The following is a 25,672-nucleotide window of genomic DNA, read 5'->3' on the forward strand; positions in this document are numbered from 1 at the left end:
GTGCATTAAACTATCTAAAGTAATGCTAGTATGTTGTCATTGTGACTTACCTATGATGACATAACAACTGAGTGCAAGCTGAGTGCACTGGATGTGTTAAATTGAAATTTCATCATGTACAATCAAACCTATACAAATGATCCTGAATGCAGCAGCATGACTGGTCTTTAATGAGCCCATTTTAACCTTTTTATTTATCTTTCTGCACTGGCTGGAAGGACACTAAAAAAATAAGCAATTGCATCACATCAACAAAATTATCAAGGGTGGGGAACTTTTTCCAATGGAGTTACCTCTGAAGTACCACTGTCATATATCTTTTTATCATTTGACCTTGATTGTAAATCTTTCTCTTTTTAGGTGGAGAAAACCTGCAGTTTCATGGTGTTTCAACAAGACAAAGAAAGCCAACATTTTCCTGGAGGATTCTATTCAAACATTGATATAAATTCCATCATTACTTGGAAAGAATTTTTGTGTATTTGTCCAAAATTACACAATAGATACAAACGTGCTCCCAGACCACGTGATTTTTATAAAAAACATCTAGTGGACAGTCCTAAATCTCCATGTGACACAGACTATTGGAAGGAGAAGTGGGATGATGCCATGAATTACAGAAAAAAATGTGCGAACAAGAATACAGAGTTTCACGAACCAGAGACACAGTCCTTCATGTCAGGACAAGATTTCAGTGATATCAGTAAAATATTCACACGTGACCCTAAATATGAAATTAAAGGTCGTGATAACAATTTATACAGAAGCATGAACAAAATGTATATTTATGATGTCAAATTAGAAAATGGAGTTCCAAAAGTTTGTCAAAGATGTGATTATGTTGTGGCTGGCCTTGACAACAATGGTAAGCCAGTTCATTATGAAGCAGTTACAAAAAATATTGCCAAACAGTTTCCACAGGAAAATATGGAAACTGAAAGAACACTCAAAAAAAATTATGCACCTAAAGAATTTAAATCAGCATCTATGACCACAATCAGAAAAGTGTCAGACATGCCTGAGATCGAAGGTTGCATGACTGAGGACAAAGATGATGTAACTGAGGTCAAAGATGATGTGACTAAAGTCAAAGATATTGCGACTAAGTTTCAAAGTGGTGCAGGCAAATATGTTGTGGCTGGAGGTGTTGTGGCTGGAGGTGTCGTGGCTGGAGGTGTCGTGGCCGGAGGTGGCACAACTGCAGCCGGAGGTGGTGTGGCCACAGCAGGAGGTGGTGTAATAGAAGGTGGTGTGGCCATAGGTAGTCCAGCCGGAGGTGGCGCAACTGCAGCCGGAGGTGGCGCGACTGCAGCCGGAGCTGGTGTGGTCGGAGGTGGCGCAACTGCAGCCGGAGGTGGTGTGGCCGGAGGTGGCGCGACTGCAGCCGGAGGTGGTGTGGCCGGAGGTGGCGCGACTGCAGCCGGAGCTGGTGTGGCCGGAGGTGGCGCGACTGCAGCCGGAGCTGGTGTGGTCGGAGGTGGCGCGACTGCAGCCGGAGCTGGTGTGGCCGGAGGTGTTATGAGTGCAGCTGGAGCTGGTGTGGCCGGAGGTGTTATGAGTGCAGCTGGAGGTGTTGCAGCAAATGGTGTGGTGACTGTGGTCAGAGAAAAGACAACCATGACCACACACACTACTGCAACTGGAGAAGAGAAAATCATGACCACAACCACACCTCCTGTTGGAGAAGAGATAACTGTGACCACACCTACGACTGCTGTTAGGGAAGAGACAACCGTGACCACACCCATGACTGCGGTTGGAGAAGAGACAACCTTGACCTCATCCACGACTGCAGTTGGAGAAAAGACAACCATGACTGCTGTTAGGGAAGAGACAACCATGACCATACCCACGACTGCGGTTGGAGAAGAGACAACTGTGACCACACCTACGACTGCTGTTAGGGAAGAGACAATCGTGACCTCAACTGCAACTGTGGTCAGAGAAGAGACAACTATGTCCACAACCATGACTGCTGACAGAAAAGAGACAATCATGACCACAACTGTAACAGCTGTCGAAGAAGAGACACCAAAGCCTGCATTCAAAAGTTCTAAAGGAGTATTGATCTTCATAGAATTTTTTTTATACCCTTTACACAGAATTTTTTCTTACCCTTTTTTCTAGTCTTATAACTCAAATTTGAGTTCATAAAGTTACAGGATGTTTTTACAGTACAATGATCTCTTATATGTCAAAAGATCAAGGGTATATTCTGGTTTCTCAGCTCATGACCCCTTTAATACCTGAGATGTATTGTATAAAGTTTATAAACTAATATCAACACAATTAACAGTAACTGACAATTTGGTCAACCACATAAAAGTTGTTTCTCTAGCATTGTTAATAATATATGCATTTAGATTATACCTGTGAATGTTACCTTGAAACTACACACCTTAAACTTTGTCTAATAAAATGCACTTCAAAGATTTTTTTCTACCGCATCTATAATGTTCCAATTAAACTCTCTTTTCAGTGTACTGTTACTATGTACTTTATTTAATGTTGAAAGTGTTTCATGTGAGCTTGAATATCATTTTGTGTCACCTTTATAGCCACACTGAAAGCAACAATTGATAATCAACCTCAGATATTGAAAATAAAAGGAAAACATTGTTAAACTGATTTCGGTGTGAACAAACAAGTGTATTACAAAGTAAGAATCATATAGGATATGTATTTTAAATAAGGGTAAAATGGTTTCATTTTTCTAAATTATATTTCTGTGTACCCGTCTTTGTTATTGTGGAGACCGGGAGACCAGATTTCTAAAAATGGAAGTTGGGGACATTTTCTTTGTCCAATGGTCAAAATATCATTGAAATTTACTTTCTTGTTTCACATTCTGGGAACCAATAATTGTTAGCTAGGTTACTGTCTGATTTCGGGAATAACAAACAAATCTCCATTAACTAATCAGATAGCTAATATCTGATATAATGCCATAACAACACCTTATTACCATAATTATAGGAATTTGACTTCAAACTTCAAAACTTGATGGACAAAATGGGGCATTTGATGGGCTATGGACTGGGAGATTCTTTTCTCATCCCATTAAATAGTATATTTAAAATACAACTTTTTCTGCTACTATCAATCAATCAATCAATCACCTTTATTTATATAGTGCTTTAAACAAAATACATTGCGCCAAAGCACTGAACAACATTCATTTGGAAAACAGTGTCTCAATAATGCAAAATGATACTAACAGTAAAGCTTGCTTCCTTTGATTTGATTGGTCATCTCGATCATTAATGAGCACTGTTATGCTGCCTTCACATGCTATCAGAATTTTCTCTCTTATAAAGTCAAGATTACCAGCTTGGTAGTGACTTGCATGTGTCTTGGGAAAATGTTATTTAAACCCACATGCTACACCAACAGAAAGAAGAAAAATGCAAACGCTAACTCATTTTAATGTTGACATTTTAAGTGGAAAGCTGCACTGATAAAATGTTTTCTTTTTTTTTATATCATTGAAAAAAAACAAAAATGTCCCAAAACTATTTTCAATATGTACATGGCGAACTTTATCAGTATTGTTATATTTCACTTAAACGTGCCTGCCCTGATGTATATAATGGCCATGCACAAGTCCATAATTCTCTTTATTGGGCCATTACCTCTATCAAATCTCCATCCACAAAATGGTGCATATAAAAGATGTGTCTAAAAATTACAAAGAATAAATAAACAATAAAGGATATTTCTTCATTCTTGTGGATTCTGGTGCTTACGATTTAGATGCCCATCCCATGAAGTTAAATTATAGGTCAGCACACTCTCCACCAACGATTTGTAGGCAATCTTCAATGTTTTGACTTACTCTAAACCTACAGGGTTCTTCATATTAGAAATAGACGTTACATGCATTTTTTCAAAATATTATTAGTGTTATCGACAAAACTCAATTTACTGTCTATATATGTGCCAAGATATTTAAAATGATATACAAACTTAACCGGGTGACCCTCTATCATTACCGGCACAATTGCAACATCTTGCCTAGTATGACTAACTTACTCCTTGGTTTTCTTTATATTTAATACTAGTGCACTATTATTACACCAGCCCAGGAGTTCCTCAGCGTATTTCATATATTCAACCGACTCATTTGTATCACCTTTTTTGAAAATTCCTACCAAAGCCATGTCATCTGCATACTTAAAAAGTTAAAAATAGAATTTTTCATCATAAAATCATTAATATACAGTATTGTTCAAAATAATAGCAGTACAATGTGACTAACCAGAATAATCAAGGTTTTTAGTATATTTTTTATTGCTACGTGGCAAACAAGTTACCAGTAGGTTCAGTAGATTGTCAGAAAACAAACAAGACCCAGCATTCATGATATGCACGCTCTTAAGGTTGTGCAATTGGGCAATTAGTTGAAAGGGGTGTGTTCAAAAAAATAGCAGTGTCTACCTTTGACTGTACAAACTCAAAACTATTTTGTACAAACATTTTTTTTTTCTGGGATTTAGCAATCCTGTGAATCACTAAACTAATATTTAGTTGTATGACCACAGTTTTTTTAAACTGCTTGACATCTGTGTGGCATGGAGTCAACCAACTTGTGGCACCTCTCAGCTGTTATTCCACTCCATGATTCTTTAACAACATTCCACAATTCATTCACATTTCTTGGTTTTGCTTCAGAAACAGCATTTTTGATATCACCCCACAAGTTCTCAATTGGATTAAGGTCTGGAGATTGGGCTGGCCACTCCATAACATTAATTTTGTTGGTTTGGAACCAAGACTTTGCCCGTTTACTAGTGTGTTTTGGGTCATTGTCTTGTTGAAACAACCATTTCAAGGGCATGTCCTCTTCAGCATAGGGCAACATGACCTCTTCAAGTATTTTAACATATGCAAACTGATCCATGATCCCTGGTATGCGATAAATAGGCCCAACACCATAGTAGGAGAAACATGCCCATATCATGATGCTTGCACCTCCATGCTTCACTGTCTTCACTGTGTACTGTGGCTTGAATTCAGAGTTTGGGGGTCGTCTCACAAACTGCCTGTGGCCCTTGGACCCAAAAAGAACAATTTTACTCTCATCAGTCCACAAAATGTTCCTCCATTTCTCTTTAGGCCAGTTGATGTGTTCTTTGGCAAATTGTAACCTCTTCTGCACATGCCTTTTTTTTAACAGAGGGACTTTGCGGGGGATTCTTGAAAATAGATTAGCTTCACACAGACGTCTTCTAACTGTCACAGTACTTACAGGTAACTCCAGACTGTCTTTGATCATCCTGGAGGTGATCATTGGATGAGCCTTTGCCATTCTGGTTATTCTTCTATCCATTTTGATGGTTGTTTTCCGTTTTCTTCCACGTCTCTCTGGTTTTGCTCTCCATTTTAAGGCATTGGAGATCATTTTAGCTGAACAGCCTATCATTTTTTGCACCTCTTTATAGGTTTTCCCCTCTCTAATCAACTTTTTAATCAAAGTACGCTGTTCTTCTGAACAATGTCTTGAACGACCCATTTTCCTCAGCTTTCAAATGCATGTTCAACAAGTGTTGGCTTCATCCTTAAATAGGGGCCACCTGATTCACACCTGTTTCTTCACAAAATTGATGACCTCAGTGATTGAATGCCACACTGCTATTTTTTTGAACACACCCCTTTCAACTAATTCAACTAATTGCCCAATTGCACAGCCTTAAGAGCGTGCATATCATGAATGCTGGGTCTCATTTGTTTTCTGAGAATCTACTGAACCTACCGGTAACTTGTTTGCCACGTAGCAATAAAAAAATATACGAAAAACCTTGATTATTCTGGTTAGTCACATTGTACTGCTATTATTTTGAACAATACTGTACAGTGAAAATAACACAGGTGATATGACACTTCCTTGAGGGGCCCCCATATTAACAGTGCATTCACCTGACAATTATACTGTACCCTCTGAGTACGGGACAACAAAAGGTCCTTTATCCACAAAACCAGGGTACCCGTTGACACCAATGGATATTAACCGTTCTAACAATATATCAATTCTCATTGTGTTAAATGGTGATGTAAAATCTAAAAATAGAAATCTTGCATATGCAATTGAATTTTGTGAATGATAGGTTACAAAATTCATCATAGTTAACACAGCATCATGAGTGCCCCTATTTCGTCTATATGCAAACTGCAAAGGATCAATACTTGAACCAACAGATGACATTAGATATTTAACAAGAATCCTTTGCATAGTTTTACATAACACAGATGTTAAGGCTATAGGGCGAAGATCATTCACAGTATAAACTAAATGTATTTTAGGCACTGGAATTATCATACTTTCTTTCCATAAGGGAGGTACAATTCCAGCTTGCAACAAAGCCTGGAATAGCCTTGTCAAAACACATCAACTGGAGACAACAGTTCTTTAACCCTTTACCACTAATACCATCAGCCCCCCTAGCTTTACTAGGCTTCATCTTAGAAATGGAAGCAACCACATCCAACTCCGTCAAATTAATAGGGGCACAATATGGGATGGTCTGACAAATACTATTGCAATTAAGACTGCTAGCCTCAGTATCGAATCTGTTAAAAAAATGTATATCATTTATAGGCATAGTAATTGGTAGATTGCTACATTCCTACCCATCATAATATTCAGACCATCCCACACTTGCCGAACATTGCCTGTAATAACATTTTCCTCAATCTTATTCCTATGATGTAATTTAGCTTCCCTAAATGTACCCTTTACAACTCTTTTTCACTCTCTAAAAGTAATAAAATCATCACTACAAAATGTTGTCATAGGGCTGCCTGAGCAATCTTCTGAGAATTTCTGTTTCAAAGGATGTGTGGCATTGATGGCATTGTGGGTGCCATTGATGGTTGCCAAATTCGAATTTAGAGCTCATCAGTGAAGGGGAGGTGATCTCATTTGTAAGGCATACTACTAAGGTTCTGTTACAAAGCGGCGTTGATGACCTGGGAATATTTTCAGACATCTTTGCAGGCCACCAAGACGAGTTCATTGCTTTGAGTTTCACCCTTCTACTCTATCTGGAGACAGAAGCTGGGGGAATACCAACTACTCTGAGACAGCACTCATGTCAATAACAGCTTCTCTTTTGTTGTCACCCCAAAAACGAGACAATGGTACCCTATGCGAAGATCAGTGCTCTGCCAAAACAACTTCTTTTGACTTTGTCCCATTTTTTATTCTTGAATTCAGTTCAGAAAGCCTTTTGGGAGATCTGCATGGTCCTTCATCAAAAGTTTGATCTGTACTAAATCCTTGATTTGAAGGCAGGCTCACTTAGGCAGTATTTGTTTCACCTATACTTCACAAAATTGTATTTTTAATGCAATACACCTACTTTCAGAGCTGCTGTTTGTGGATGTTACAGGTACAACATGGAGAGCATTGGTGAAATCTGCATCAACATAGAGGGTGGCGTCTCCTTCTTATTTGGGTGATTGGTTGGGTCATTTCCTAGTTCCAGAAAATCCTACAATCATTGACAAACACAAGCCGTATTTGACGAAAGCATATTTATTATAATCCCATTCACAACAAAAGCATAATGTAGACAAGATCAGGTTGCACACAGAATAAAATGGTAAGAGTTTTCAACCATAGTTTTAACGCAGTAACTAGTTACTGATAAAACTGATCATTTTCAGGTCTTAAAAATACATTTTAATGTGGGTACTTTATTTGTGATTATTTTATTTATAGAGTTGATCATTGTTTCATTTACAGACTTGTTGTGTAGTGATTTTAAAGATTTATGTATAATATTGTGATTTCATAGTTTTGTGTCCAGTTTGTGAAAATATGTATTTGATTTAAATATTTTATATGGTTTAAAAATTATTGGAAAAGAAAACTGAATATGTGAAAATGTTTTTAAGGACTGTCAGTCAGTTTTTTTAAATAAATAGTTTTAATCAAGTTAATTTAGGCACAGAAAATAATTTAAAGCTATCATTGTGTTAAATGGCGAAGTATCAAGTAAGTGTTACACACAGTAGATTTAGAAATAAATATTTTATTTAAATCAAGATCAATTTTATTACAGAAACATTCAGACCATAAAAGGCTAATATAAACTTTGGAATTAAAAAATAAGAGAGAAAGTGAGAAAAAAATTAAATTTTTTTTGTCCATGCAATAACAGCCATTGGTAAAGTAATCTGTTTTGTTACCAACCTTCAAAATACCTTGATTTGCAAAAGAAAGAAATATTTCTTTATTATTATTAATTAAATAATACTTTAAATTAGAAACTGAAATTTTCAGCAGGTTGCAGTAAATGTCTTTATGAGTCCTACATTTATTTGATTAATTTAAACAGCTGATTCATTTATGAATGGGTCTTTGAATTATTGGTTCTGTGATTCATTTAAAAGATGGATTCAATCACAAACAAATTATTGCTGTGTTGCTTGGAGATAGGAGAACAGTTTTGCTGTAACTGTATAGATACTTTAATTGGAAAATTGAGCAAAAAACTTAAAATATTGTGTTTAAAATATAACAATATTCATTTATTAACTGTATAATAAAATTGCATTTCAATTTGTGACATTCGGAACAAAAACAGTAGTCGTGTGATATAAGGATTGTTTAATTTAAATATGACAAACTCACACAGGAGCATTTTTTGCACTGATATCTTGAATTGTATGGCGTTACTGTATTAATGGTGTAACAATGAGTCAGAGGCGTTCGGATCCATGTGCAGAACTTTATTGAGAGAATGGTCAGAGAGGCAGAAATCAGGAACGGTGTCAGGTATATCCAGAATCATAAACCGTAACAAGCAGAGATCAGGGCAGGCAGCAAAGAATCAGAGTCGAAATACACAATCCAAGGGTCAGACACAGAAAAACAAACACAGGGAAAACGCTAGGAAATGCTAGATGGTGTTAAACAAGACTTTGCAGTGTGGTGGTGTGAGTGTGCTGCTTATATGGATGTGTGTGTATTAGCTGCAGGTGTGTAATCAGATGCAGGTGTGTGTGTGTGCAATCAGTCCCAGGAATGAGGCAGGATTGGAAATGGAGTTTGAATGAGTCCTGAGTGGACTGCCCTTTGCTGAAGTTCATGGGCACTCCAGCAGATGATCGTAACCCCCCCCACCCCACAAGAAGCGGCTTCCAGACACTTTAAACAATCTAGGAAGGTGGTGGAGCGGAGGCGGAACAGGGGGAGGGACAGAAGGCCAGGTCCATGTGGAAGTAGATAGGCCGGGGAACGGGGCAGAGCAGACGTGACGAGGCTCTGGGAGTTCGGCTGAGACGTGACGAGGCTCTGGGAGTTCGGCTGAGACATGACGAGACTCTGGTAGATGTGTGGTGATTTGACTGGGTTCAAGAAGATCAACTGTCACTTGGCTTTGTTCATGAAGATCACTGGTGACTTGGCTTTGCTCATGAAGATCAACTGAGATTCAACTTAGTTCGTGAAGATCAACTGTGACCTGACTTAGTTCATGAAGATCAACGGTGACTTGATTTGACTCATGAAATTTACCTGTGGCTTTACTTGACTTATAAATATTAATGGTGACTTGGCTTGATTCGCAAAGATCGTTGGTGATTCGACCTAGTTCATAAAGATCAACTGTGACTTTACTTAACTCACTGAGGTTAATTGTGACTTGACTCACGAAGATCATTGGTGACTTGACTTTGTTCATGAAGACCAATGGTGACTTGATTTGACTCATGAAGTTTAACTGTGGTTTTACTTGACTCATGGGGGTTGATGGTGACTTGACCTGACTCTGGACGGTCAACGGTAGGGCTGTAGTACTCGAGTCCGGTCTTGGACTCGAGTCCGGACTCGAGACATTTTTCTGTCGTCTCGGACTTGTATCGGACTCGTTGAATTTGCACTCGGACTTGTCTCGGACTTGGCCATTGGACTCGCCAAGTCTTCTAGTTGGTCTCGACCGAGTCCAGCAAAAAAATAAAATAAAAAATTTCTCCTTCAAAACAAAACCACATTTGCATGATGTTGCGACTGAAAACGTGTGGAAAACGCTAGGCGCGCCGCTCTCCTTATTTCCAAAGCACTCTGTAGCCTGCGCTTGCGCTCCAGTGGCGTCTGCTGTTGCTGGGCAACCATGACCCGCTCTTCATGATGACGCAGAAGTTTCAGCAAAGAATAAATGGAATTCCAGCACTTAAAATCACTTGCAGTAGCTCTGCTAATAGATTCATTTACAAAATGGCTATCCTTGTACAACTATGATCATCTGTTTCTCCATCTTGCCTTAGCTTTCAGTATTGTTCCGGGAAAGGATGTGCATGACCAGCGGTGCACATACTGCGACCTGAAAAGTTTAGATGTTTCTAATTTAATTTTTTACCTGTTAGATTGTGTTTTATTTACGTCTACACCTAGATAGCCTTTTTTTTTTATCAATAAACGCGTATTAATGTATAGCCTTATGCAACAATTACATATGCAAATTTTAAAAACTTTATATATGACATTACATATTTAAATTGTCATGTAACAGCCAGTATTTGTATCTGTAACAATCACAAAATTTTTCCTATCTGCATTCGGATACAACATCGTACAGTTACTTGATAAGACTGTTATGACTTTTTATATATTTTTTCGTAGTTATCACTGAACAAGTATGTCGTGTTAAACTGAAATAATTATTAATTTCTAAAATAATATTTATCATGCAAGCAGAGAGATGTCATGACAAACGTTTAGTGATCATTTGAACACGACTGAATTCATTCGATGCACACATTTTCATTACGCAGAACACTTTGAGCGAGTCTTAATGTTAATGAACTTCACTAAACAGATGTGTGTGTTCCGCGCAAACCAGCAAAAGGTAAATATGCAAACATGTAGGACAAGTAGACAATGTATCCGTATCGAAGCTGATTATTAGCCTACTGTTGAGAGAGAACTGATTTGGTTTTTGAGAGACTGAGACGCGCAGCGCGGCTGTTTGATTGGTGAGCGCGCTGTGCTTCGTATCATGGTAGCCTAAGCTTTCAATATTTGCCTTTTAAATATATACAAATAATATAACGTGTAGCTATGATGTATTATTATAGGTAAAATTACTCTTGCAACGCTCTGATTTCTGAGAGATAAACAGAGAGGCGACAACAATGCGGTGTTTGATTTGTGCTCTTTTCACTCATAAAGTTTACATTCATTCACATCTGGCGCTGATGCCCTGGCTCACCTGTTATCTAGCAAACACCAGACTCTGTCAGCTTTAGCCGAGTATTCAGGCAGAATTATTCCTTGAGCGTTATTCGTTTTTTAAGCCATTATACTTGCCATTCCGAATAAGGCATTCGGCTTCAGGCACAACCCTAATTATTACATATTTTATTTTTACATGCAACATAGATAAGGTCATATAGTAGTAACAGCTCCACGCAATATTGTAATTCTAAAATTCACGTCGTACTTGCAAACACTTTGTATGCATTATGGTTAATGCATGCTGGAGTAGTCGATTGTTTCCGACAGAGCTCGACTAGTCTATGCAAGCACTAGCACAGTATGACAAAAATGTTGCTGTATTTATGTGCGCATGGCCAGTAGAGCCAAACGTATCCATTCTAGCCTTGCTGCGCGCATTTGTCATATCCCGAGCTTTGCGTGTGTCTGTGCACTGTGCCAATTAGGCATAGTCATATACATTTTTGACCACAGATATAATGTCAACAAAAAATAAAGTACATAAAAATTATTTGACCTTACAGTTCCAAACTTTGTTTGTTTATCCAAGTTTAGCTCCCAGGGTCGGACTGGGGGTAAAACCAGTACTCATTAGCAAGGCCCCAAAGGAAGAGAGGGCCCTTGAAAAGTATGAATCTGAAATATATATTTTTTACCTGGATATTTTCATGGGTGGGGGCCATGGGGGCCCATCAGGATCGCCTATGCATAGGGACCGGGATCTTGTGTAACGCCCCTGTTAGCTTTAACCCTAATTATACACACTTGAACCTAATCAAGCTCTTACTAGACACACTAATCTTCCAGGTGTTTTAAGGCCAGTTGGAGCTAAACTTTTCAGGACATTGGCCATCCAGGATGTAGTTTGGAGACCCCTGTCCTACAGAGTTGTTACTTTGCACATGCTTTTTGATCATTACAAATAATAATGTAAAATGATTTTCTTAGAATAGGATATATGCTTTCTCTCGCATCACAAACATTATCAGTTGAGTATGTGGTCTTGAAGAGGACCCTTTTTTCTTTCAGTTGGACTCGGTCTTGGACTTGGACTCGAAACTTTTGGACTTGGACTTGACTTGGACTCGAACCTCTTTGGACTCGGTCTTGACTTGGTCTCAGCTAGTCCTGGACTTGGACTTGACTTGGACTCGACAAAGCCGGACTTGACTACAGCTCTAGTCAACGGTGACCTGACTAAAGTCCAGGAAATCAACGGAGACCTGACTTGACTCATGAAGTTTAACTGTTGTCTTACTTGACTCGTGGGTGTTAGTAGTGACTTGACCTGACTCTGGCGGTCAGCTGTGACTTGACATCTCTGGAACGTCGACGGGGACCTGACTTGACCCTGGGCTGGTGGCCATCTTATGCAGCAGCGCTGGGCTGGCGGACATCTTGGCCATTTCCTCATCCATAACACCCACAGTAAATGCAGAGGTACATAGTTGAAGTGCCAGATCTATATACATTTCTAGTGTCTCGTGAGGTTTGTGCAATGGCATTATCAAACTGAGTAACTCAGACAGCCCTCGTCCGTGTTGGTTAAATGCGTCAACTCAACAAAGTCCATCACATAGTCCTCGATGGGCTGATCTCCTTGACATAAACATATAAGCTGGGCTACTGGGTTGATGACTGACCTGGATGTACTCCTTAAGGCTGCTGGATCCTGGTAGGGTGAAGTCTTCTGTATGATCTGACGACGAGTCAGAGGCGTTCGGATACATGTGCAGAACTTTATTGAGAGAATGGTCAGACAGGCAGAAATCAGGAATGGCGTCAGGTATGTCAGGGATATCCAGAATCATAAACAGTAACAAGCAGAGATCAGGACAGGCAGCAAAGAATCAGAGTCGAAATACACAATCCGAGGGTAAGACACAGAAGAACAAACACAGGGAAAACACTCTGAAATGCTAGATGGGGCTAAACAAGACTTTGCAGTGTGGTGGTGTGAGTGTGCTGCTTATATGGATGTGTGTGTATTATGTTCATGGGCACTCCAGCAGATGATCATGACAAATGGAGTTGTTGTACTGCATAATATTTATTAACAGTCAACTGTATGAAATGTAAGATAATGTGTTAAAATATTAATTGAGTTATTACTAATTAAGTTAATTATTATATTGACAGCTTTATTTGTTAACTTTCTCATATTTAGTTTTCTAAAATATATAATTGATTTTGAAAAAAGTACATTATTTGGAAAGTAAGTTCATGGTAAATATTTATTAATGATTTATTGACTTTTGGAAACAACTGAATGAATTCAAAGTAAATGTTTAATTATATGTAAATAATTCTGTTTTCGCTTTTGTCTTTTTTTAAGTGTGTTATTTAAATCAACAATAGATAAAGATGTAAATTCATTCAAATGCAGTCTATTATAAATTATATTTGTACTTACAGATGATGAAAAATTACTCTTTACAGACAGTTGCTTATTTTCTGAAAGACATGCAGAGATATTGTGACATGTTTTTTATCTAAAGTATATATTTATACTTTATTTATACCGGGAAGTCGTGGCCTAATGGTTAGAGGGTTGGACTCCCAATCGAAGGGTTGTAGGTTCTAGTCTCGGGCCGGCAGGAATTGTGGGTGGGGGGAGTGCATGTACAGTTCTCTCTCCACCTTCGATACCATGACTTAGGTGCCCTTGAGCAAGGCATCGAACCCCCAACTGCTCCCCGGGCGCCGCAGCATAAATGGCTGCCCACTGCTCCGGGTGTGTGCTCACAGTGTGTGTGTGTTCACTGCTCTGTGTGTGTGCATTTCGGATGGGTTAAATGCAGAGCACAAATTCTGAGTATGGGTCACCATACTTGGCTGAATGTCACTTCACTTTCACATATTTTTCATGTTTTTTTTCCCCATGTTTACAATGTGCATTACACATGTGTTTTTTGTACATGACAAATTTTTGGTTAAATGCCTTTTTAAAAAATGTTTTTTTTTTTTTTAAATTGGCAGTGAGATTCAAATAAATCATATAAAACCAGCAACTGAAATAGTGGAAGTTAGAGGTGCATACATTGAAATGCAGACATGTTAAATATTGAAGACATAACAGAATGCATACAAATTCAGTTATGGGACAGCCTAGTACAGTGATCCTCAAATCTTGCTTGCGAGATCCACTTTCCTGCGAAGTTTAGCTCTAACCCTAATCAAACACGCATGAGTTGATGCTAATCAGTGTCTTCAGGATCATTAGAAAATCATAGGCAGGTGTGTTTAATTAGAGTCGGAGCTAAACTCTGCAGGAAACTGGATCTCGCGAGCCAGATTTGAGGATCACTGGCCTAGTAGACAAGCTAGTCAATGGAAAGAGTTATTGTATCCAAAATTTATCCACTAGGCCAGGACTGCCCAAGCCTGCTCCTGGTGATCGACTGTCCTGCAAAGTTTGGCTCTAACCCTAATCAAACACACCTGCCTTTAATTTTTAAGTGAGCATCAATACCTTAATTAGTTGCTTCAGGTGTGTTTGATTAGGATTGGAGCTAAACTGTGCAGGACAGTCGATCGTCAGGGGCAGGGTTGGGCAGCCCTGCACTAGGCAATATGCAGGAATCCTTTACTGAGTAATTCACGTAGTACAGAGATTGAAAAGGTGGAAGGTATTTCACTTCCTAGTCATAATGAAGATTTCACAGTGGAAGAAGATGCGGTGAAAACAATCATTGGTGAAATCAATGCTGTTGAGATTACCGTTTCTCATAAGTGCAGAAAATGCCAGGCTTGGTAAATGGATTTCAATCCACAAGGAAATTTCCATTGCTGTCATAGATGTGTACTTTAGCAAAGTGTTACAACTATGAATGTATTGTAAAAGTGTCCCTAGCAGGCAGTTTTGGTGAAGATGATGTCAAACTTGTGCTGAAACGGTATTTGGATGATGATTTTTGCACTTACTTGCAAACAGTCAAGATGTGGAAGAGCACCTTTTGCGCATGGAAAATGCTAAATAAAAACACAAAACAACTGTTGTTTCTCTAGAGAAACCGGGAATTGATACAGTACATCTACAGTGTCTATTCAGGAAGAAGCACCAGGTAAAGGCTCTGTACAGCAAGAAGTAGCTTCAGTGTCAATGGTGAGAGAAGTAACTGAAGACTCGAATGATGGTGAAGTACCTGCAAATTCTAAAGAAGCATGAGGTGACAATTGTAACAGTTGTGGACCAAGAGTAGGGTGAGCACCTGCTAATAAGCCCATGGGGGGATAGAGGGTATGTTTCTGAAGGACAATGTGGGACATCTTGCGCGGTGGTGCCCCCACCCCATGGGCAGACTCACTGATAGTGGTTTACCCATTTCTAGCACATACCACCTTACATGGTATATTAATAATGCCCTATTCCCCTAAACGTGTAATTGCTGATACATGCTCATGACAGAATTGACAGATGTACTTCCACTTACGATTTACTTTAGCTATTTAATTGTATTTATTTTTCATTACAATTTATTCACTTTAAATAAATATACAATTATAGGATTAAAATGAATTGTAGTTGCTCAACGCCACAGGAGCAGTTTAAAAAAAAAAAGTCTAAACCCACAACTCCAGAGGTTCACGGAACGATGGTGAGCTTGCATGTTAGTAAAGGCAGGCGCATGTAGAAAAAAAAACAGTTTGAAACAGGAAACACCTTCTTTTTTAATTGATGATGGCGGTGCCTCAGAGTCTCTTTCTCCATTATTCGAATTGGAAAGCGTGCATCTAAAAGTTCCTTCCCAGTGTGTCTGGTATGCATGTACGTGCGCGGTCATGTCAACAATGAAAAAGTTGATGACAACCTATTTAGCAGTTCAACTGAGGGGTGGGTGTGGGAACAGTAGCGTGCTGAACTGTCAAGTATTGTTCGTTTGGCTGCCTGGGGCTCGAGGATATAGAGCGATCAACTTTTTTGAGCAAGCATTGATTATGCGTGACACAGTCTATATTTTTGGGACGCATGAATTGGGCTTCAAACGCTGTGCGCACACGCTACGCGGGACGGGTGGTCACCCTAACCAAGAGTTAGATGAAGATACATTTGTTGAAGAGGTTGCAGTTGCAATGCAGATTGAGGAAGAACTAGCAACTAGTTCTCTACACAAGCACATCTTTTAAGGAGGAATTTGAGAAAGAATTTGGCCAAGGTGGAGTTCCTGCTTCTGTTGTTACTCGATGGAATTCGACTTTCCGACAGCTGAAGTCCTCGCTTAGCTGTAACTACCAAACTTTGTGCAAGGTCTTGGATGATAGGGGCACAGAGAGACTATGTTCACTCTTAGAGAGTGGGCTCAGATTAAATAACTGGTCAGCATTCTGAAGCCCTTTGCTGATGCCACTGATCTCACTCAGGGAGAGAAAGTTGTAAACATAAGTGTTGTGATTCCCTTTGTTCTGTCCCTCAACCATCACTTGGAAAACCAGAAAGAAGAAACCCAATACTTGGCCAACCTAATCCACACTCTTTAAAGATCACTCCAAAGAAGATTCATAAGCATCTTTGTCAATGTAAAAATTTCTCAGCCAGAGACCAATGAAGGAATCCTGCCATTCTCTGATCCTGTTTATGTCAAAGCAGCTGTTCTTGATCCAGCCTTTGGGGTTATGTGGATCGAGCACGATGTATTGTTTGATGACAAGCTGAAGGAGCAGTTGACCATGGAGGTAAAAAGTTATGGGCTAATTTTAGAATGAGACCCAACCCCATACTTGAAAATATTACATTATTTAGTAGTTTGCAATCTTGATTTACACACCCAAGTAGAGGTCGACCGATATATCGATGTGATATTTGCCATTTTTTTATATAATCGCCATCGGCCGATATCTGTGTTTAGTAGCGTTGATTTAAAGTCAGCACGTCAGCGGCCCGCCCGGTGTTATTGATGTGGTGGAAACTTTTTGAAGATTCAACAACAGTCCTGGGAGATAAAGGTAGTCAGAGAATTTCACTCTGTAAATGGGGTGGAGAAGTTGGCAGCTCTAACAAACACTGCAGCGTTACTCCGCCCCGCTCACAGACAGCACCGTGCTCTGAGAGACAGCTGTCCTGGAGCAGCCCTGGGGTGCGTTTCCCAAAACCATAGCTGCTAACTAAGTTAGCAACTTTGTTGGTTGCAATGTAATTTCCCATTGCCAACCAAATTGGTGAATGACATTTGTTCAGAAGCATGGTTTGATATAGACAATAGCCAGGTTTCCATCCAACTCATTTGCATTTAGGGATGTCAATATTCGAACATTTCCATGATTGATCGTTAAATTAACGATCAATTAATAACCTTAATGCTGCAAAATGCGTCTGCAGCGGTATTATTATTATGTGCAAAAGCCACTTGGAAAAAAAGCTTTCTCATTCGAATTAAAGTGGTTTTAGTTTGAATAAAATGCTATTAGCAGGACTGTAAAATGAATAGATGGGATTATGATCATTTGATAAAATGAAGAGAGCGCGCCATACGTTTGAGATCATTTTACTTTGTTGACTGTTTCCCATCAAGGTGACCACTAAATGCGCCTCTTTGAATGGTTTTGTGGTGCTCAATGTTTTCAAATGACCCTTAGTATTAAAAATACTTATCCCAAATGTAACTGTGACGCTTGTGGCTGTGCTGCGCAGTCAATGAACCGTTTTTTTCACATCAAACATTTTATGCAATGTTTAAAGTAGGATCACAGCAAACATTAAATTCTGCGTTGACACTGCTGCTGGCCCAGAGAGAGCAGTTATCATGTATAATTATTAAAATTGAAATACAGATACTGTCCAGTTGAAAAACTGTTACAATCATTCAAACCGAAAAGTTTGAATTTTGGATATACACACTTGTGTCTGTGTGATTTAAAAGTAGCAATTTGCTTAAAGTTACTTACTCAAGTTACTTAAAGTAATTTGATGCTCAGATAAAGTTTCTATAAGTTACAGTGACTGATTCATCCAGTAATGAAACAAGTGAAGCCTTTATTCAGTTTAAAATTAAATATTTTTAAAGAAGACTACAGCAATTAACATTTTGTCAGAACATTTAGTAAATTACATGAAATAAATTTTAATTTTCTAATTTAAAAAAAAATCATGATTTTCAATGTATCCAGAATCATGCAGCTCTACAATATTGGGAAGGTTTATTCTGTAATTTTCCATTGCGTTTTAGACCTGATTCCCAGGAGGCAGAGCATACCAATATGGACATGAAGAAGAGTAAATCAAAGGTCGAACCAGGTTGAACTCAATCAGCTTCCCTCGAGGTGAAAAATGGGGTGCACCCAAACACTCCAAAGTTTTTTTTTTTACTTTTTTTCGTAAATACATTTTGTAGCAGAGTTACATTAAGTGTTTTTCAGTGGTGGAAATCCATTGCTGAAATGTCCTTGGTCTAACTCACTGGGCACATTGACACATGCAACCACACACCAAACATATTTAGCTGAGCAAGAAAGGGCAACAAAGTTACTTGCAAAATATGCTACACGGTATTAATATAAAGCAGTAGTGCAAGTACAATGAAATATCACTTGAGACACAAACATCCACAAGCAAAGGAAAGGCGCTTCCCACAACTGGTCACACACACGAGACATTATCTCTTTATTCCTGGGACATCTGTGCCATCAGCGAGGGTGTTTTCTACTGCAGGCTGTGCTCCAGGCTAACCCCCCTCTCTCTCTCTCTCATTTTATTAGCGGGTCGCAACCAACTTGTTCAGGTGCATACCGCCACCTACTGTACCGGGGTTTGCAACTTCAAGGCTTCACGTACTTAGCATTTTAATAAAAATAAAAAAAAACTGGTGGAAACACCCTATATGCTGTGCTATAACCCTGTATATTTAAGAAAACTAAAGATAGCTTTGCTACATTCCCAAATTTTTTCTCATCTGCCCCCAAAATCCCCTTCAAACTCCATTCTTGCTCCAACTTGTAAAGATCCTCCTTATCTTGCAAGATCCTCCTTTCTGCATTATAATTTTTACACCTCATAATGATATGTTCCACATTTTCTGGAGTATTACAATAATCACAATTATCTGATATGCATTTTCCCATTAAAAACAGCATTGATTTTAAACCAGTATGTCCAAGTCTTAATCTTAAAGGGGGGGTGAAATGCTCGTTTTCACTCAATATCCTGTTAATCTTGAGTACCTATAGAGTAGTACTGCATCCTTCATAACTCCAAAAAGTCTTTAGTTTTATTATATTCATAAGAGAAAGATAGTCTGTACCGATTTTTCCCGGAAAAACACGACCGGCTGGAGGCGTAACGTGTGGGCGGAGCTAAAGAATCACGAGCGCCAGTAAGCTTTTGTGTTGAGAGCTGGAAGCTGTGACATTACTGTGAGGAAAAAAAATCCAAAACAAACCATGGCTTACAGTCAGATTCAGCCGTTTATTTATGATCCAGAATCAGATCCCGAGGCTGAAACTGAACGAGAGCAGCATCAGCAACGACTCGCTCCGAGCGGGGCTCGAACCCGGGTCTCTGATGGGAGGCAGACGCACTAACAAGGAGGCAGAGATATTTGAAGCAGTTTTACTCACCGCCTGCGGTTCCAACACACGATCGTGACCCTTTTTCGTTGGGATTGCATCATCCTTAAGAAATAAACGATACGCAAATCCGTCGTCAAACTGGGCCTTGTTTGTAAAACAAGCATCTTCGAAATGCAGGGAACAAACACTTGCACAACTCTGTTGATGCTCTGTAAAAATAAACTCCATCCACTGGTCCCTTAAAACCTCTTAAGCACAAATGCTATTTTGGGGATTTCCGTTTTTCATTTTCCTACCTAATTTTGAATGCTTCCCTATACTAATGCTACAGTGTAAGCTCAGAAAGTTTGGTATAATTTCAAAGGAAACCCTTTGAAATTACATAAAACACTGTTGAAATTGATAAAAATGACAATATATGCTGTCTGTGTTATAATAAATAGGGAAAAAAACAAGGCGCTTTTTTATTTTATTTGTGTAAACTGAAGTTTGAAATGGTATAACTCAGGCATTGAAGGGGCTGGCAACTTCAGACCAGTTGCTTGTGATTCTTCCAACTGTCTGCTATTAGAGGAAAACAGAAATTTCTTTCTATCCTAATCTATGCAAAAGTTATTCTATTCCAACTGAAGGAAGGAATAATACCATTTTTGTATAAAATTTTTGTCTAAATAAGTATGAAGTCATCTTTTGCACACTTGCAGTATGGAATAATGTGATCTCTGTATATTATTTGACAGAAAACACTCAGAAGTTACATAAAAAGCTGCTGTTTGTGACAAATAGTATTATTTATGTTGTTTCACATATGATGAACCATCTCAATACAATGTGCTTTTTTTGTGTGTGGGTTTTCTGAAAGAAAAATAAGTCATATTACACGATAGCAGCATGCATAAAATAATAAAAAATATCTGGTCTATCACAATCTAAAATAGAATCCACAATCTCCAGATTTATATCGTTTCATTTATGTCTATTCTGCATCGTGTAGAGATTGAGAGACCTCGCCTGTCTCTTTCATATTTCATATTTTGATTTTTTTATCAGCGTGTATTTTGGTTTCGGTTTCTATACAGCGTAAACAAGCTCCCCGAAGCTTTTGCGCGAACTTCGGAGCGTCAACAAACTAATTTATGTTTATTCCCCCAGTACTGTACGGATTACTGTACATTCACTGAGATGCGGTCGAACACTGCACAGTTATGAAAATAAACATATTAGCTTATTGCTAGCGTAGCTTCCAAGCCTCAGAATAAAGAATCAAATGTATGAAAGCGAGTAGCACGCGTATAGGCTTACCAGATGCGCATCCTGACCTCTCCACGGCGAAGGTGGCCACCCAGAACTTGTTTTATGAATATTATGCATTATAAATCCGGAGCTTCGGCCATTAGTAGTTTTGCCTCGCGTGGCCTTTGTTTAGAAGCAGCAAAAAACTCAGTTTCCCAGACATCATTGCGTCACACAAGCGGAAAAGGAGTGGGCAGTCGCTGTCCAGTTCCAGCACCCCCGCGGTGCTGAATCACAGCTTCGATTGGAGGGAACGACTTGTGAATTGCACCTATCAGGACAAATAGCGCTTCACAAAAGAAAACAGACGTCTATAGCAGAAGAAAGGCATTTAGACCCGTCTATATGACTTGAAGATCTTTTCAATAATACAGCCCTTGGAGCGCTTTTGCGCACTTGTACAAAACGCTTTATATCTCAGCAATGGAAGCACGCAGAAACGTAAAAATGGTCTTGTTTGAAAGAAGAGATTCTAATCTAAAAGATTATATCGAGTATATAGGTATGCGTGGCTGTTTGCGGCTGACTGAAGCGGTGCAAAATGTATAAATAATAAGGTGAGAAATTTTACATCGCGATTCTGTTGAAGATCATTCGATCTGTGATTGTCACACAATAAAATGATCTACATCATCAGATTCCTGAGAATGAGAGCTTTCTTGTGATATATGACTTGACTGTTTTGTGAAAAATATTTTAAATACACATTCTTACGAAAACGTATTCGCAATCGTTAGATGGAAATTTATGGGGGGGGGAATATATTTCTTAGCTTAATTTGACTACTTTATGTATCATAAAACCCCAATTAATGGTATTCTTTGTAAAGAAAGCACTCTAAGCTTTCAAATGAACCCATTTCTGGGCAAATGCCATATAAGGAAGGATATGCAAATGAGACACAAACATCTGGCATGCTATTTTCGGACCCGGTACCGGGTCTGCAGAGTTTAAGAGTTAAAATTTTTGTTTTGAATGATTAGTATTTCACAAAACACATACAATAACATACCATCTCTTGGGCTGAGCTGGAGGACCCTGAGCTTGTGCTTGCTGTATCGATCCCTCTGTTCATTGAGGATATTAGTTCCTTGACACACTGCACTAAGGTGGGAATTTCTGCAAAAAAAAAGAGGAAATGTATTTTATATAGTTTAAAGTTTAAAATGTACTATAACTAACAGATTTTGAGGACATACCAATTATGACAGTCAAGTTAAACTAAACTGCAGCTTGAGTATATGTTGTTTTCTCTAAAGCCCTATTTGCACGGGATTAGTATTATCTGGGGATGATGAGTGATTTTGAAACTGCCCCCACATTAATTTTGTTATGTGCATTCGCACGGGATATGCAAAGCCAGTGATTTTACTCAAATTTAATGAAATAACTCCCGGATAATAGGAATGTCAAGGTTTTAACAGTCCCGTTTCTGCAAATTTTAGCGATATGACAGCACCCAAAATACTATCAAACACTCCAACGCAGTTCCATTCTGAAAAGGAAAAAGGCAAAGAAAAGGCACATGGGAAACAAAAACCTTAAAAAATGATATATGACCCGCCAAATTACAGAAATGACTATTTGTAGTGCACTGACAATAGTTTTATATAATTTTGTATATTAATAAATTAATTAAGACATTGTTGTTTGATAGTTTTACCTGAATGAATTTTAAAATAATTAACTATATTTCTGATCAATTTGTTTGTTTTCCTTAATTAACCACCGTGTTTTAACACACACACACACACACCACTGTGAGTCACTGTGATGGACAGTAGGGAAACGCACTGAGTTCAGACACACACATACACATTCACCTGCTGTCTCTCAGGCTGTGGCATACAGTATAACGTTGGTGATTTAGTTGAAGTAAAGGTCTCTTACAGAACTGTATTTTTTTTTTTTTTTTTACCCCAATTTTTATTATACAGACAAAATGAAAAACAAACAATCATAAAAGAGAAAACATTGTCTGCACTTTTTTCCTTTTTGCACATTTCTTTCCCACATATAACTAAATGAGGAAAGAGACAGGGAGAATAATAAAAATAAATAAATAGACATAGCCACCCCCCACCCTAAGAACCCCCAGGAGGATTAGAAAATATAAGACAAACAGTATTTGTATACAATTATACTTATAAGATGCATATAATAAAAAAGAGAGAGAAAAAAGAAAAGGAGAAACAAGTATAATCAACTATACCAATAGTATATATGAATGGTAAAGTATTAATTGTAAATAGTATAAAGAAGCATACAAACAAACACATATGCATCCAAAACAATACACACATATACCGGTTCAAAAATCGGTTCAATGTTTGCACACCCATGATTTACATAATTAGTCGGAATCTAGAGAGGACATGGAGTCGTAGAGATTTAGAATCGGGTTCCAAGTTTTATAAAATTTATCGGTTGAGCCCCGAGTAGCATATTTCAATTTTTCAAGTGAAAGGAATGACATCAGATCCTTTAACCAAGAGGTAGTTGGGGGAGGGGTTGGACACTTCCAATGCAACAAGATGCACCTTCTAGCTATAAGAGAAGCAAAGGCAATAACCTCTGCTTTCTGCCTTGTGATAGAAGACAGGAGAGACACGCCGAAGATGGCAACTATAGGACATGGAGATAAAGAAACACGCAGAGCCCTAGACATGAAGTCAAAAAAAGAAGCCCAAAATGAGGCCAATTTTGGGCAGCTAAAGAACGTATGAGTGTGATCAGCGGGAGAGAAGGAGCATCTGGTACAGGAGTCTTCTGTTTGTGGGAACAATTTATGAAGTCTAGCTTTAGTCAAATGAATTCGATGCAAAACTTTTAGCTGAATGAGACTTAGCCGAGCACATACAGTGGTAGAGTTAACTCTAGCAAGGGCCTCAGACCATAGCTCTTGCGATAACTTAATTTGCAACTCATTCTCCCAGGTTATCTTCAAGCAGTTGAGAGAAGATGTACTAGATGAAAGTAACATGGCATGGATAGAGGATATACGACTACCACCTGTAGAAGCTGACAATAATTTCTCAAGCAGAGATTTTTCTGGTAATAGAGGGAAACTGGGGAAATTGGTTTTGGCAAAATTACGGAGTTGAAAATACCTGAACAAACCTGTAGAGTGTAAGTTAAATTTGGAAATAAGATTGGTAAATGTAGCAAAAGAATTATCAATAAAAAGATCTGAAAAACAAACAATGCCCTTATCTCGCCATCTTTTAAAGGTGTGATCAATACCTGGTGGCAAAAACAAGTGATTATTGCAAATAGGACTTGAGACGGATAGTGACTCCAAACGAAAATGTTGTCGAAATTGTTTCCAAATTTTTAATGTCGATAACACAATGGGATTTTTAGTATAACTAGAGGGACGCAGAGACAAAGGAGCAAAGACTAGTGCTGGGAGGGAAGAAGAAAGGCAAGAAGTAGCTTCTAGAGTGCACCAGTTGACCTCCGGTGCATTACACCATAAGAAAATCTTCGAAATATTAGCGGACCAGTAATAAAAAATAAAATTTGGCAGGGCTAGACCTCCGTCACATTTGTTTAGTTGAAGGATAGATCTATTAACCTTAGGAATCTTACCTGCCCAAATGAATGAAGCAAGAATTTTATCTAAGCATTTGAAAAAAGAGGGAGAGACTGAAAGAGAAATAAAAGTCGTGGCAAAACATTCATTTTAATGGTCTCCACTCTTCCTACAAGAGAAAGGGGAAGGCTGTCCCACCGTTTTAAATCAAGCTTAATTTGATCAACCAAATTTGTGAAGTTATTCTTAAACAGAGAACTGAAAGGGTATGAAATGTTTACGCCTAAATATCGAAATCCTGCAGGGGAGAAATGAAAGGGTAGGGCGCTTTTAGAAATTTTCTTAGCCATATCATTTATAGGGAAACATTCGCTTTTTGTAAAGTTTAATTTGTAACCTGAAAAAGAGCCGAAGGTGTCAAGCAAGTGCATAATCTCATTCACACAGCCAACTGGATCTTGAACATACAACAACAAGTCATCAGCATACAGAGAAACCCGATGTTCCGTGCCACCCCTATGAATCCCACATATAGACAGAGATGTTTTTAAAGCGATAGAAAGAGGCTCGATGGCTAAAGCAAAGAGCAGAGGAGACAGAGGGCAACCCTGCCGTGTCCCACGGAAGAGGGGAAAGAAAGATGAACTATCAGCATTAGTTTTAACACTTGCAGAGGGAGCAGTGTATAAGAGACGAATCCATGAAATAATATTGTTCCCAAAGCCAAATTTTTTTAATGCAGTGAATAAATAATTCCATTCGACACGATCAAATGCTTTTTCAGCATCAAGGGAAATGATCATTTCAGACTTAGAAGAAAGAGATGGACTAAAAAGAATGTTTAGCAAACGCCGGATAATAGATGACATCTGACGTCCCCTAATAAACCCAGTCTGATCCTCAGATATAATATTAGGAAGACACACATCTATGCGCTTTGCCAGCACCTTTGCTAGAATTTTTACGTCAGCATTCAATAAACTGATAGGCCTATAGCTACCGCATAGAGTTGGGTCTTTATTTTTTTTAATAGAAGGGAGATAGATGCTTGATTCAATGAGGTTGGTAGAAAACCGTGCCCAAACGATTCCTTGTACATGCCAGACAATAAGGGGGCTAACTGC

At 38.6% G+C, this 25,672-nt stretch overlaps 1 protein-coding gene across 1 annotated transcript; it reads right to left on the bottom strand.

Moving 5' to 3' along the window:
• Positions 1-680: 680 nt before the first annotated feature.
• On the bottom strand, positions 681-2,435 carry LOC113047623 (classical arabinogalactan protein 9-like). The gene has a single exon (XM_026208984.1). The coding sequence runs from the start codon at positions 2,073-2,075 to the stop codon at positions 1,110-1,112; it is 966 nt and encodes a 321-aa protein (XP_026064769.1). The 5' UTR covers positions 2,076-2,435; the 3' UTR covers positions 681-1,109.
• Between the last annotated feature and the right edge of the window lie 23,237 nt (positions 2,436-25,672).

The sequence above is a fragment of the Carassius auratus genome, chromosome 28 (genome assembly GCF_003368295.1).
Source record: "Carassius auratus strain Wakin chromosome 28, ASM336829v1, whole genome shotgun sequence".
Classification (NCBI taxonomy): Eukaryota; Metazoa; Chordata; class Actinopteri; order Cypriniformes; family Cyprinidae; genus Carassius; species Carassius auratus.

Coding starts and splice junctions, on each gene's coding strand:
- LOC113047623 (XM_026208984.1), bottom strand. CDS start 2,075: ATGAAGATCAATACTCCTTTAGAACTTTTGAATGCAGGCTTTGGTGTC.